The sequence below is a fragment of the Astyanax mexicanus genome, chromosome 21 (assembly GCF_023375975.1).
Source record: "Astyanax mexicanus isolate ESR-SI-001 chromosome 21, AstMex3_surface, whole genome shotgun sequence".
NCBI lineage: Eukaryota > Metazoa > Chordata > Actinopteri > Characiformes > Acestrorhamphidae > Astyanax > Astyanax mexicanus.
The window spans coordinates 15,527,785-15,543,664 of NC_064428.1; the positions used below are offsets into that span (position 1 = coordinate 15,527,785).

The 15,880-nt window shown below is 41.6% G+C and overlaps 1 protein-coding gene across 2 annotated transcripts in view; it reads right to left on the reverse strand.

Moving 5' to 3' along the window:
- gpc6a (glypican 6a) overlaps nt 1-15,880 on the reverse strand; it is a 141,944-nt gene that overhangs the window by 22,300 nt on the left and 103,764 nt on the right. Inside the window, exons 5-7 of one of the 2 annotated variants that reach the window (XM_022674918.2) lie at nt 14,593-14,723; nt 11,338-11,484; nt 9,252-9,281 (exon numbers count right to left, since the gene is read on the reverse strand). In XM_022674918.2, the coding sequence (XP_022530639.2) occupies nt 9,252-9,281; nt 11,338-11,484; nt 14,593-14,723 (308 nt within the window). The remainder of the gene's footprint in view (nt 1-9,251; nt 9,282-11,337; nt 11,485-14,592; nt 14,724-15,880) is intronic. The other variant, XM_022674919.2, reaches the window with a different exon arrangement.

Consider the following 15,880-nt stretch of genomic DNA (forward strand, 5'->3'; position numbering starts at 1 on the left):
TGAATGGGTGAAGCTAAACTGCTGTAGACTAAATTAATGGGTGGAGCTAACCTGCTCTAGAATGAAATGAACAGGTGGAGCTAAACTGCTGTAGACTAAATTAATGGGTGGAGCTAACCTGCTGTAGAATGAATTGAATTGGTGAAGCTAAACTGCTATAGACTGAATAAATGGGTGGAGCTAACCTGCTGTAGAATGAATTGAATTGGTGAAGCTAAACTGCTATAGACTGAATAAATGGGTGGAGCTAAACTGCTGTAGGATTAATAAATAGGTGGAGCTAAACTGCTGTAGGATGAATAAATGGGTGGAGCTAAACTGCTGTAGGATGAATAACTAGGTGGAGCAAATCTGCTGTAGGATTAATAAATAGGTGGAGCTAAACTGCTGTAGGATGAATAAATAGGTGGAGCTAAACTGCTGTAGGATGAATAAATAGGTGGAGCTAAACTGCTGTAGGATGAATAAATAGGTGGAGCTAAACTGCTGTAGGATGAATAAATAGGTGGAGCAAAACTGCTGTAGGATGAATAAATAGGTGGAGCTAAACTGCTGTAGGGAAGTGTGTGTATGGCCTATATTGTATATAGAGGAGTAAGGGCAGGTTCTTGGTTCTGTAACAAGGTTTTATAACCTGTTTCTGGTTCTGTAGTTATATGTAGAGTTTATAACCTGGTTCTGTAGTAAAGGGTTTATAACCTGTTTCTGGTTCTGTAGTTATATGTTGAGTTTATAACCTGTTTCTGTAGTGAGGGTTTATAACCTGTTTCTGGTTCTGTAGTTATATGTTTAGTTTATAACCTGTTTCTGTAGTGAGGGTTTATAACCTGTTTCTGTAGTGAGGGTTTATAACCTGTTTCTGGTTCTGTAGTTATATGTTTAGTTTATAACCTGTTTCTGTAGTGAGGGTTTATAAACTGTTTCTGGTTCTGCGAGTATAAAGATGATTAGTTGAGTCGTGTTTGCTGTGGATTATTTTAATCTCTCAGTCACTCCTCCTGAGGATTCTCCAAATAATCCTCTCCACAGCGAAGAGGCGTCTCCACCAATCGCAGCTCTGCTCCCGTAATGCTCTAGCTGTGTAACGCTAATGACCTCCTGTTCTTAAGACTGACCACAGTTACGGTTCTTTTCCACCAACATCCTCATTATTCCCTGCATTTAGTGAACCTCAATCATGAAGACATTTATGAGAAGAGCTGAGCAGGAGGGTAAGAAAGAACGAGATGCAGAGTCTAATAATTATAACTAATAATATCAAAACACTCATCACTAAGAAATATCTGCACCCAGAAGGAAGAGTGGGACGATAATGCTTTTAAAAACTTACCAGAAACAATACATTATACAATTATTCTGATATTAAGGGAAATATTTGTTGATCTTCACATTGAGAAGTAGTTTTTAATGCATGTGTAATATATTAGACGTCTCTGCATGTAGAGAGTTGTAGAGGTTCCTAATGTTCCTCCTGTGATAATATATCCCATAATAACTCCAGTATTCTCTATTTACAGTAGCTGCAGTAGGTACAGGAGTGTTGATAAGAGCAGCTAGAAACACATCCCACATTTTATATAATCAGGAATAGATAAAGTTGATAAAGATGATAAAGGTTCTGTAATAAAGATTGAAGGTAATCAAAACTATGAACCCAGTCCTTCTAGATATGTGATGATGACCACCGTGCTCCAAACATGAACTTATGTTTTTTGTCTCCACAAAGACAAATATGTGACTACCCACTAAGTTTTGTTCCTGTTGCTTTTAATTTCTTCTGAGAGGAACTGTTTCTTTTGATTACTTGTTTATAATTATTATATTATATTATATTATATAACAGTCAGCTGATTACTTAGATGTTGGTGGTTCCTCCAGAATTACAAACTACTAAACTCCTCCAGCTTCAGGCCTGAAAGTTATAACTAAATTTATCCACTGTTACTCCACCATTTCTCCACCATTATTTCTCTACAGTTGTACAATCCTCCAGCCCGTTTCTGTTTTATTTGTGAACTAAACTCCTATAAAGGAAGCAGCTTGGCCAGTTCTACTGTTAAACTCTGCTGTTATATAATTACACCGCGGCTGCAGGACAGCGCTGACCGTTAGTGCTGAAACCACTCCTCCAGACACCGAGCAGAGCCTCCAGACCCGGCGCTTTAGCCGCCGCAGCGCTAATGTCGCCATATTTATTTCCCTCAACTCTGTGTTTGTGCTGTGGGCTAACGCTAACGTAGCACGGCTAACACTCCCACACAGAACCCCCATCCAACCAGAACCAGCTATAATATTCATATATACACATATACTACTGCGCTACTGCACATATACTACCATCCATACCCAGATTATATATTTCTTTACCTTTCTCTCTCTCTTTCTCTCTCTCTCTCTCTCTCTGTAAAGAAGGCTTATAAAGGTCTTGGTGACAACTGGCCTGATTTAGCCGCTCATTAACGACCACATTCAGAACCGTGATCCTTTAACCCACTTTCAACACCACCCTTACAACCCGTCCTAATTATACAACTCAATTTACATCCAAGAAAATAATATCTCCTATTCTAGTGTATAGGAGTGTTTATTGAGGGTGTTTATAGACTAATATCTCCTATTCTAGTGTATAGGAGTGTTTATTGAGGGTGTTTATAGACTAATATCTCCTATTCTAGTGTATAGGAGTGTTTATTGAGGGTGTTTATAGACTAATATCTCCTATTCTTGTGTATAGGAGTGTTTATTGAGGGTGTTTATAGACTAATATCTCCTATTCTAGTGTATAGGAGTGTTTATTGAGGGTGTTTATAGACTAATATCTCCTATTCTAGTGTGTAGGTGTGTTCATTGAGGGTGATTATAGATTAATATATCCTATTCTAGTGTATAGGAGTGTTTATTGAGGGTGATTATAGACTAATATCTCCTATTTTAGTGTGTAGGAGTGTTTATTGAGGGTGTTTATAGACTAATATCTCCTATTCTAGTGTATAAGACTGTTTATTATTGAGGGTGATTATAGACTTATATCTCCTATTCTAGTGTACAGGAGTGTTTATTGAGGGTGTTTATGTATTAATATGAATTGTACATATGTGTGTTAGTGGGGAGACAGTAATTTTAAGTCATGCTGACAGAACGCACATCAGTAGACATAATTCATAACATCAGATGGCGGCGGAGCTTCAAGGCTTCAGCTGTAATAAATAAAGAAATAACCGGAATGAAAAGCAATTGCTTTGCATGACGAGCCACAAATAGTCTGTCGGAAGCGCTGAGTGTGTGTGTTGAGTGTTAGAGAGTGTGTATGTGCGAGTGTGTGTGGTGGTGTATATGCCGGTACTGAAGGTGTTGGGTAATTAGTTGTAGAAGGCGTCGGGGGCGGGGGGTATGTGGGGGGGGGGTGAATTGGTGCCAGGGGCGTGATGGTAAATCAGTGGCGGTGTCGGACGCTTCGCTCTGGATCATCACTGAATTATTAACCGGCTCGTGTTCGGCGGCCCGGAGGAGGAGGACGCCAGAACACCGCGGGAACGCCGCCGTCGCCACACCGGATTCAATCACACGCTGCTGCACACAGACCCGATTCAACCTGTTTCACTCAGATGTACGATAAAATATTTAACGTCTGCAGAGACGCAGGAGGAGCTCCAGCTGCTGATCTGGAACTGAGCTTTATTACTAAACCCTCCACTAAACCGTCTTATTACACCTTTATTACACTTTTATAACACCTTTATTATCGCCAGGATTATTACTGTGATCAGTGTATAGAACAGCACAACAAGTTTGTAATGCTGGATCATGCAAAAACCTCTAGCAACCATATGGGGTAACACAGCAACACCCCAGCAACCACCTGAGATAAGATAGTAACCATGTAAACAGCTGTGAACTAAGCAACTGAATATATAGATAATTTTTTTCACAAAGCTGTTTATTTTCTGTATATTTGACTGTAGATAAGAGGTATCAAACTGAATGTATAAGATGATGACATCACAAATACGCAAATTATATGTGCATAATGCAATCTAGTAATATTTTGAAAAAAGCTTCATTTCCATGCAGGATTTTTATAAAAAAAAAACTCTGAAATGCTGAATACGGTTCATCCGCCGCAGGATTAGCGTGTGCAGATGGCGGTGCTGTACGGGTTAGCGTTAGCCACGCAGTGCTCTGGGGGCGGGTATCCTGCGAGAGCCGTTAGCGGCGCGAGAGTCGCCGCTTTCAGAAGCCACGATGCTAATGCCGTCTCTAAAGCTCTCTGTGTTCCTGTGTGGCTCCATTAAACCCACTGCCCACACTCGCATTAGCCACCGGCACCGCCGGCTAACGAGCCGCTAATGACTGCGGACAAAAGAGCCGCGGGAGCCGCGGAGCTTCAGAGCCCCGTAAACAAAGCCTGAGAGTGCTCAGCCCCCCGGACACCCCCCCTGCCGAGCTAACATCCACCACGGCCTGAAAATAAACAATTTAGCATCAAACTGAAATATAAATTTTATAAATAATATAACAATTAAAAAATAAAACACAGGCACTCACATCACATATTTAAAAAAGCAACAAAAAATGCAATTTTCTATATGAAACCTGTGCTGAAATGTGCTGATCTTTGCTAATGCTAGCAGCTAAAGTTAACATGCTAACTGAAAAAAATAATTGGGAAAGATTTTAATGAGTTCTCTACATAAAACTCAGCTCTGCTACCAACAACCATTACCAACAAGAGCTCTAGAACTGTGTTTTTTAAAAATTAGTACAGTGTAAAATGTTTGCTAAAGTAAAACCAGCTAGCGAGGCTCTTGGATAGCACGTGTGCTAGCAGCAGTGTTGCAGTAAACTCTTAGCACAGATGATTCTAATTAGCACTGAAAAGAAGCTTCTATAATTTATAGAACCTATAATAAACATGTTTCTAATTTTTTTTTATTATTATAAAGTAACATTTAACCTGACAAAGAACCAACGAGGAACCTGAACCCAGATTATCCAGAACCACCGAGCCGTACTAAAGATTATAGACATGCTAATCAACCGATTTTACCAAGCTAGTCAAATCTGTTTACACTAGTTAATGATTTTAGGAAGTTTGGTGATGCTAATTGACTCTGATGATAGTGAACGAGCTCATGCTAACTGATAAGCTTGGTCATCCTAATTAATTAGGTTAGTTTAGCCGGTTGACGAGGTATTTAATCAGCTATTCAACTAGATATTTAATCAGTAACAAAGCAATTACACACTTTTAAAGACAACAACATTTGTAGTTAATTGTAGTTTGAGGACATATATAGGTTATTCTTCACCTACTGCAGAATTCTACACTGTGTTTATGTTAATGAGTCACAGTCATTAAAGCATTGATTGGTACTATTGATACTATTCACTGTTATATATGTGAACAAAAGATACTGTATAAAAGGAATAATATATATTTTGTGTAATTATTCAGTTTTTGCTCTGGATGTTTTACTCTTTCCCTGGTTTACAGATCTGTGTCCTGCTGCCAGTCGTTGCTCTCAGTTCTGAGAGTGTTAGCGCTGCGGTGCTAATGCTAATGCTGTGTTTTGTGGTGGCGGATGGATTACAGTGTGACTACAGCTCGTCTCCTGAAGACTGTGTTAGCGAGTTTTTCTCTGTCACGCTTCCCGACTCCCAGCAGAACCTCATTCCCACTCAGGTTCAGGAACGCAATGATGAAAATAAATTGGGTTGGGCTAAAGGCCCGCGGGACCAGTCCTGCCAGCGCCGTCCTGCAACAATCAATGTAGCTCTAATGCTACGGCAAAACGGCCGAGCAGCGAAAACCCACTGCAGCTTTCCTCCAGTTCCTCACCCTCAGATCAAAGTCATCCTCAGACTCACGGTCAGGACACGCCCCCAGGGGGGCGGGACCGTTCTGAGAGGTTGTGGTTTTTAATAGCATGTTTTTGACACTGATTTTACTGTAAACTCTGTCAAAGTACTCACTCTACACTGCCTCAAACATGGGGGAATAGTGACCTACGCCTAACACAGCTAGCCAGGCTAACTCTATTAGCCTTTAGCACAGTGTTCAACCAAGCAGATAGCATAGCCAGGATTCAGTTTTATAAAATAAAAGCATTTTAAAGCATGTAGAATTTACCACACAACTGCTATTTTACTCATGAATTTACCCCAGCAGTGCTATTTCAATCATAGATTTACCTTGAAACTGCTACTTTAAGCATGAATATTCCTGAATAGTGCTATTCTAATCATGAATTTACCTCAGAACTGCTACTTTAATTTATGAATTTACCTGAATAGTGCTATTCTAATCAAAAGTTTACCTCAGAACTGCAACTTTAATCATGAATTTACCTGAACAGTGCTATACTAATAATGAATTTACCTCAGAATTGCTACTTTAATCATGAATTGACATGAACAGTGCTATTTTAATGATAAATTTACCTCAGGAGTGCTATTCTAATTTGTGCTGAAATATGTTAGCGTTATCTGTAGAGCTAACACTGTGTGTAGACTCCAGTTTTAGCGGGTTGCAGTTGACAGCACTTTATCCTGTGTAAACCTCCCGGCGGGTGGTTTGGGGCTGAGTCGGTTGTCTGGGTGGTTGTCGTGGTCAGCTGGGTGGGCCGGACTCTAGCTGGGACAGATTTGGACTGAAGTGCTAGCTCTGCTGCAGATCCTCAGGGAGCTAAGTCCATTAGCACTGTCTGAGAGCGAACGAGTCGCAGTGCTGCTCTCTCAGGACCCGACGACAAGAACTATCAGCTCTACCTGAGAACACAGCGCTCGCTGCTGAAGGACAGCAGGAGGAGGGGCTACAGCAGCCACCTCACCAACCACGCTAACCTCAACAACCTCGTCCACTCAGATACAGACATACATCATTAACTCAGACTGAAGTGGGAGTTATGAGTTATTCACTAGGGATGACAAAAACAAATCAAACAACCAAAACACAAAACATTTACCTCAGCAGTGCTGTTCTAATCATACATTTACCCCAGTATTGCTATTCTAATCATCAAATTACCTCAGCACAATATTCTTATAATAATTACCTCAGTAATGCTAATCTTATTACACATTTACCTCAGCAGTGCTATGCTAATCATACATTTACCTCAGCAGTGTTGTTCTAATCATACATTTACCTCAGCAGTGCTGTTCTAATTATCAATTTACCTCAGCAGCAATATTTTAATAATATTTACCTCAGTAATGCTATTCTTATTACACATTTACCTCAGGAGTGCTATTCTAATCACACATTAACCTCAGGAGCTATTCTAATCACACATTAACCTCAGCAGCGATATTCTAATCATACATTTCTCTCAGCAGTGCTATTCTAATCATACATCTACCTCAGCAGTGCTATTCTAATCATGAATCATGAACTGAAAGTGCTTTTATTTAGCCTTTTTTAGCAATATTTCAGTTGCCAAATATTCAGTGCATTTATATTACTAATGTTACCTAAGGAAATGCATTTTAAGGATATTATAGCTTATGGAGCTTAATAATAGTTTTTTGTGAAATGCTAAAGGGTAATGCGTCTGCTGTTTTATTCTCAATATGCGCCAGTATATTTGTATACAGATTTTGCTAAATGGGTGAGTGTGCGTATAGGTGAGTGTGTGTATGGGTGAGTTTGTGTATAGGTGAGTGTGTGTATAGGTGAGCGTGTGTATGGGTGAGGGTGTGGTCCGGGTCAGTCCAGTCCGTTCTACAGTGTATCTGGTATCGGTGTGGTGTTTGACGTGGTGTTGGGCACGGTGTCGGGTGATGTTGAACGTGGTGTCGGCGCGGTAAGGGCCGGAGCGTGTGGATGCTGATGGGATGCTGATGGACCGGAGCGCTGTTGCCTGGTTACGGTGTTTGGGTAATTGGTCAGGTTGAGTAAATCACAGCCGCTGAGTGTAGGAGGGGATTAGCGCCGGCCGGTTCGGCAGGTCCGAGACGGAGGCTGGTCGTGAATCCTGAGCGAGTGCCGGGTGTGAGTGGGAGGACTGGGAGAGGCTGCTGCTCCGGTTCCACCACAGCGTGACGACCGGCCCGAGCGCCGTGACTGTCACCACCGAAACACACTGTAACTACGGGTCATCACTGTTACTGCAGATCATCACCAACACTGCAAATCATCCCTGACACTGCAGGACATCACTGTTACTACAAGTCATCACCGACACTGCAGGTCATCACCGACACTGCAAATCATCACTGTAATTGCAGGTCATCACTGACACTGCAAATCATCACTGTAACTGCAGGTCATCACTGTTACTATAGGTCATAAACGACACTGCAGATCATCACTGTAACTGCAGGTCATCACTGACACTGCAAATCATCACTGTAACTGCAGGTCATCACTGACACTGCAGGTAATCACTGTAACTGCAGATCATCATCAACACTGCAGGTCATCACTGACACTGCAAATCATCACTGACACTGCAGGTCATCACTGTAACTGCAGGTCATCACTGACAATGCAGGTCATTACTGACAATGCAGGTCATCACAGTTTGTGAAGGTTAAAGGTTTCATTCCAGGTAGGGAGGTTTGGGTGTTGAAGTGTTTGATTGTTTGGGTGTTGGGGAATTTGGGTGTTTGGGTGTTGGGGAGTTTGGGTGTTTGGGAGTTTGGGAATTTGTTTTTTTGTGTTGGGGAGTTTAAGTGATTGGGTGTTGGGGAGTTTTGGTGTTTGGAGGTTTGGGTGTTAGGGAGTTTGGGTGTTGGGGAATTTGGGTGTTTGGGAGTTTCAGTGTTTGGGGGTTGGGGAGTTTGGGTGTTTGGAGGTTTGGGTGTTGGGGAGTTTGGGTGTTTGGAGGTTTGGGTGTTGGAGTGTTTGGGTGTTGGGGAGTTTTGGTGTTTGGGAGTTGGGGAATTTGTTTTTTTTGTGTTGGGGAGTTTAAGTGATTGGGTGTTGGGGAGTTTTGGTGTTTGGAGGTTTGGGTGTTAGGGAGTTTGGGTGTTGGGGAATTTGGGTGTTTGGAGGTTTGGGTGTTGGGGAGTTTGGGTGTTTGAATCCGGTGTGTGTTGTTGTCTGTCACTTTTCTGAACAGAGCCGACGTGATCGCATCTTACGGAAAGGTAACGTCCCCATCACACCTGACAGCCTGAGAATGTGTGTAATGTGTGTGTGTATGTAGAAAGTGTGTGTGTGTGTATAGTGTGTGTGTGAGTGTGTGTGAGTGTGTGTGTGTGCGTGTGTGTGTGTGTGTGTGTGAGAGCAATGATTGACGGCTTACGCTGTTCTGCATTGTTCTCCACACATTCCTCTGGGAAGCAGTGAGGGAGAAAATAGAGAGAGAGAGAGACGGGTTTCAATGAAAAGGAAGATCAGAGAGAGAGAGGAAGGGAGCGACAGAGCGAGCGAAGGAGAGAGAGTTTATATTTAAAAAAGGCGGATGTGCAGCGGGCGATCAAGAGAGAGAGAACAGTATAGAGAGAGAGGGAAAAAAGAGGGAGAGAGAGAGAGAAAAAGAGAGAGAGTGAGATAGAGAGAAAGAGAGAGAGAGAGTATGTATTTGCATTATAATGTGATGAATAGCACTGCACTGATACTCTCTCTCTCGATCGCCCGCTCACTCTCGCTCATCCACCAGCTCCATACAGCCGGTATCAGATCACACACACACACACACACACACACACACACTACACACACTATATACACACACACACACACACTCTCCTTCTACATTCAATCTTCTTAAATAAATTACCTTTAGATCAGACTCACCCTGCACTGACTCTACCGGCCAGAATAGCAGAAACACTGTCTAAATAAACACTGAAAAAAATCACAAACACTGTTTTCAAACTATTTAATAAACTATTTCACTCCTGAAACTAAGCTAAATTCTCTCCCTCCCTCTCTCTGTATGATTAGAATAGCATTGCTGAGGTAAACCCATAATTTGAATAGCAATTTTTAGGTAAATTCATGATTAAAATAGCACTACTGAGGTAAATGTATAATTAGAATAGTACTGCTGAAGTAAATATATGATTAGAATAGCAATACTGAGGTAAATATATAGTTAGAATTGCATTGCTGAGGTAAATGTATGATTAGAATAGCACCGCTGAGGTAAATGTATGTTTGGAATAGCAATGCTGAGGTAAATTCATAATTGGAATAGCACTGCTGAGGTAAATTCATAGTAAGAATAGCACTGCTAAGGTAAATGTATAATTAGAATAGCACTGCTGAGGTAAATGTATAATTAGAATGGTACTGCTGAGTTAAATATATGATTAAAATAGCACTGCTGAGGTAAATGAATAATTAGAATAGCATTGCTGAGGTAAATGTATGATTAGATTAGCACCGCTGAGGTAAATGTATGTTTGGAATAGCACTGCTGAGGTAAATTCATAATTGGAATAGCACTGCTGAGGTAAATGTATGTTTAGAATGGCATTGCTGAAGTAAATTCACAATTAGAATAGCACTGCTGAGGTAAATTCATAGTAAGAATAGCACTGCTAAGGTAAATGTATAATTAGAATAGCACTGCTGAGGTAAATGTATAATTAGAATGGTACTGCAGAGGTAAATATATGATTAAAATAGCACTCCTGAGGTAAATTCATAATTAGAATAGTACTGCTGAGGTAAATGTATGATTAGAATAGCACCACTGAGGTAAACGAATGTTTGGAATAGCACTGCTGAGGTAAATGTATGTTTGGAATAGCACTGCTGAGGTAAATTCATAATTGGAATAGCACTGCTGAGGTAAATGTAAGTTTAGAATGGCATTGCTGAAGTAAATTCATAATTAGAATAGCACTGCTGAGGTAAATTCATAGTAAGAATAGCACTGCTAAGGTAAATGTATAATTAGAATGGTACTGCAGATGTAAATATATGATTAAAATAGCACTGCTGAGGTAAAATCATAATTAGAATAGCACTGCTGAGGTAAATAATTAGAATAGATTTTGGCAGGTTAAACCCTGAAATTGGGAATTTGCACATTCGCTGAATTAAAGAAATGAAAATGACAGATTTAGAGAGTAATAACTCAGAAACAGTAAATATTGAGAAAATGAAAACAGTCTGAATGTGTGCAGAACAGAGAGATTCATACTGGTTAAACAACAACTCTAGAAAAACATTAATGTATTCAGATCTACTCTAATTAATTCATAAAGGTTTAATGTTTTCAGTGATCTCTGACCACTGTCTGTTTCTGTTATTCTGGCCTGTAGTTAACTAAACAAGGACTTCTTTACCTCACACACACTATACACACACACACACACACACACTATACACACACTATACAGACACACACACACACTCGCCCTGGCGGTAATACTGACCAGTCGGTCCAGGCTGGTCCCGGCGGCGGTGGTGGGACGCTCCTCTGGGCTGTACGGTCGGAAACGAGTGTTAAAACCCTTTTCCGAGATCCCGCGGGACGTCCGGCTCAGTCCGGCCGGCTTCGGATGACCACATCCCTGAAACACCTACAATTACACACACACACAAAACAACACACACACACAGATTAGAAATGACCTGAAAAATCATAACATTATGACATGTTATGATTTATGACCTTTAATCAGCAGGACACTGTAGTTATGTATTGTTGTGTAGTTGTGTATAGTTGTGTGGATCAGGTGCAGCAGTGCTGCTGGAGTTTATAAACACTGTGTTCACTCTGTTACTTATGTGAACCCCTCCGCTAATGACTTTTCTAAGAGCTAAGGCAGCATGTGCTGTGATTGGATGTGATGGTTAAAGCTGCACCAGTTTTGAGTTTGCTGATCTTAAGAAGCATTGCTTGATGTGAATCATGCCTTGCTCAAAAGATCAAGCTCTCAGAAAACCTACGTTCAAGAATCTTTGACTTGCATGAAGCTGGAAAGGGTTACAGAAGTATCTCTAAAAGCTTTGATGTGCATGTGTCCACTGTAAGACAGACGCTCTACAAATGGAGAAAGTTCAGCACTGTTGCTACTCTCCCTAGGCGTGGTAAAGTCCTGTAAAGATGACTGCAAGAGCACAGCGCAGAATGATCAAAGACTTGAGGTAGAATCTCTGGCACATGCTAACATGTTTGTTGACAAATCAACAATAAAGAAAACATTCAACAAGAATGGAGTTAATGGGAGGACAGCACAGAGGAAATCACTGCTGTCCAAAAAAAACATTGCAGCACATCTGAAGTTTGTAAAAGAGCACCTGGATGTTCCACAGCACTACTGGCTAAATATACTGTGGACAGATGAAACCAAAATTGAGTTGTTTGGAAGGAAAACGCACAACGCTATGTGTAGAGAAAAAAGACACAGCACACCATCATCAAAACCTCACCCCAACTGTGAAACATGGTGGAGGGGGCATCATGGTTTGGGGCTGCTTTGCTTTGCTGCCTCAGGGTCTGGACGGATTTTACCGTCATCGGACAAATTAATTCCCAAGTTTACCAAGAAATTTTGCAGGAAAACTTAAGACCATCTGTGCACCAACTGAAGCTCAACAGAGGATGGATGATGCAACAGAACAACGACCCAAAACATAAAAGTAAATCAACAACCGAACGACTTCAATAGAAGAAAATAAATAAATACGCCTTCTGGAGAGTCCTGACTTCCTAAACCCAACTGAGATGCTGTGGCATCATGACCTCAAGAGAGAGATTCACACCAGATATCCCAAGAATATTACTGAACTGAAACAGTTTAGTGAGGAGGAATGATCCAGAATTCCTCCTGGCCTTTCTGCAGGTCTGATCTGCAGCTACAGGAAACGATTGGTTGAGGTTTTTGCTGCTAAAGGAGGATCAACCGGTTATTAAAACCAAAGGTTTGCCAGAATAAAGGTATTTACCTGACTGTACTGTGCAGAGTGTAAAGTTTGGTGGAGGTGGGGATTATGGTACGGGGTTGTGTTTCAGTAGTTTGGCTCTGCCTCAAAGTTCTAGGCAAGGAAGAATTTTAAACTCCCTGACTTCATAGAACACCTTCATGATGAATTAGCAATCAGTGGCTAGAGATCAGTGACAAGCGATCAGTGACTAGCGGACAGTGACTAGCGGACAGTGACTAGCGATCAGTGACTAGCGGACAGTGACTAGCGGTCAGTGAATAGCAGTCAGTGAATAGCGGTCAGTGAATAGCAGTCAGTGAATAGCGGTCAGTGAATAGCGATCAGTGACTAGCGATTAGTGACTAGCGGACAGTAACTAGCGGTCAGTGACAAGCGATCAGTGACTAGCGGACAGTCACCAACGGACAGTGACTAGTAGACAGTAACTAGCGGAGAGTGACTAGCGATTAGTCACTAGCGATCAGTGACAAGCAATCAGTGACAAGTGATCAGGGAATAGCGGTCAGTGACTAGCGGACAGTGAATAGCGGTCAGTAAATAGCGGTCAGTGAATAGCAGTCAGTGACTAGCAGACAGTGACTAGCGGACAGTGACTAGCGATCAGTAACTAGCGATCAGTAACTAGCGATCAGTAACTAGCGATCAGTAACTAGCGATCAGTAACTAGCGGACAGTGACTAGCAGACAGTGACTAGCAGACAGTGTCTAGCAGACAGTGACTAGCGGTCAGTGTCTACCAGACAGTGACTAGCGGTCAGTGACTGGCGGACAGTGACTAGCGATCAGTGACTAGCGGACAGTGACTAGCGATCAGTGACTGGCGGACAGTAACTAGCGGACAGTAACTAGCAGACTGTGACTAGCAGGAAGTGACTAGCGATCAGTGAATAGCGGTCAGTGAATAGCGGTCAGTGACTAGGGGTCAGTAAATAGCGGACAGTGACTAGCGGACAGTGAGTAACAGACACTGACTAGCGGTCAGTGAATAGCGATCAGTGAATAGCAGTCAGTGACAAGCGGACAGTGAATAGCGGTCAGTAAATAGCGGTCAGTGACTAGCGGTCAGTGACTAGCGGTCAGTGACTAGCGGTAAGTGACTAGCAGTAAGTGAATAGCGGTCAGTGACTAGCGGACCCCGGAATGCCGCTTCAGACCTTTTCCCAGAAGGCTGGCTGTCAGCGCTAACGATCCCTCAGACCGGAGGATCTGCAGCTCGTCCTGCTGAACGTGTCTCACCACAAAGTGGACGATTTATTATAACCTTCAGTTACACACACACATACACACACACACACTCACACACACACAAACACACACACACACACACACTCACACAGACACACTGTTCCTCTAAACATGGAGAATGTCGGGGGCCGTTGGTTCCGCTGCTTCCTGCGTCTCAGTCTCCTGGAATAAGCTGTGTTTCATTTCCTGGGCCGACCTCAGCGACCGCAGGGGGGGGGGGTTGGAGGTTTCTCAAACTAATACACACTATAGACACACACACACACACACACAAGCTAATACACACTATACACACACACACCACAAATACACACACATTCTGGGCAGCGAGACGTGGTGGTTTACTGCACTGCTGTGAAAAATTGTTGGAGTTGTTTGTTGTTTCATCTGAATCTGACGTTTAGCCAGTGTGTTTGTATAAGTGTGCGTGTGTTTTAGTGTGTGTGTGTGTCTGTGTGTGTGTGTGTGTGTGTGAGTGTATGTGTGTGTGTTACCTTGGCTGAGACCTGCATGCTGTTGTCCTGCATGGTCATGATGGCCTCTGAGATCTTCACGTCGATGGGCTCCATCACCGCCTCAATGTTAAAGGGTCCCTCCAGTCGCTCGGCAACCAGCAGCATCGCATCTACACACACACACACACACACACACACAGACAGACAGGAAGAGCAGACGTTAACACACTCACTGTCTGGATGTCTCTTGGCAGACGGCGGCTGGAGGAGCTGTCAGAACCAGCGCTCTGCATCAGCACCAGAGTCACTGTATCCATACCAACACCCAGTCTGTACTGTTATCATCACTATACTCTTATCACATCTATACCATTACAGTAATTATATCCTTACTGCTATCGTCACTATACTCTTATCACATCTATACCATTACAGTAACTACAACATTACTGTTATCATCACTATATCTTTATCACATCTATACCATTACAGTAACTACAACATTACTGTTATCATCACTATATCTTTATCACATCTATACCATTACAGTAACTACAACATTACTGTTATCATCACTATATCTTTATCACATCTATACCATTACAGTAACTACAACATTACTGCTATCATCACTATACCTTTATCACATCTATACCATTCCAGTAACTACGACATTACTGTTATCATCACTATGCCTTTATCACATCTATACCATTACAGTCACTATAAAATTACTGTTATCATCACTATATCTTTATCACATCTATATCATTACAGTAACTACGTTACTGCTATCATCACTATATTCTTATCACATCTATACCATTACAGTAACTATAAAATTACTGTTATCATCACTATATCTTTATCACATCTGTACCATTACAGAAACCATCACAATATTGTAGCCACGGCAACACTGCTACCATGATGATAATGTGATTATGACCATACAATAATTACAACACAGCTACCATCACTAGTCACCACTACCATGACGATAGTGTAACCATTAATCTACAGTATTCATCATAATACCATTACCATGACATAATCACAATAACATTTTCATGATGATACTGTTACTATAATCATATCATAACCATGGTCTGATCATACAATTACCATAACAACACTACAACATGATAATGTCATTACAATAATGATACATAACCCTGGCCATACTGTTATACTGTATAATGATACCATAACATGACGATAATGTTAGCATGAGTAAGAGGTTACTGAAACCATGATGACATCCTAATCACAATACAGTTACCATGGCAATACCGTTATCATGATGATACAATACAATGACATCATC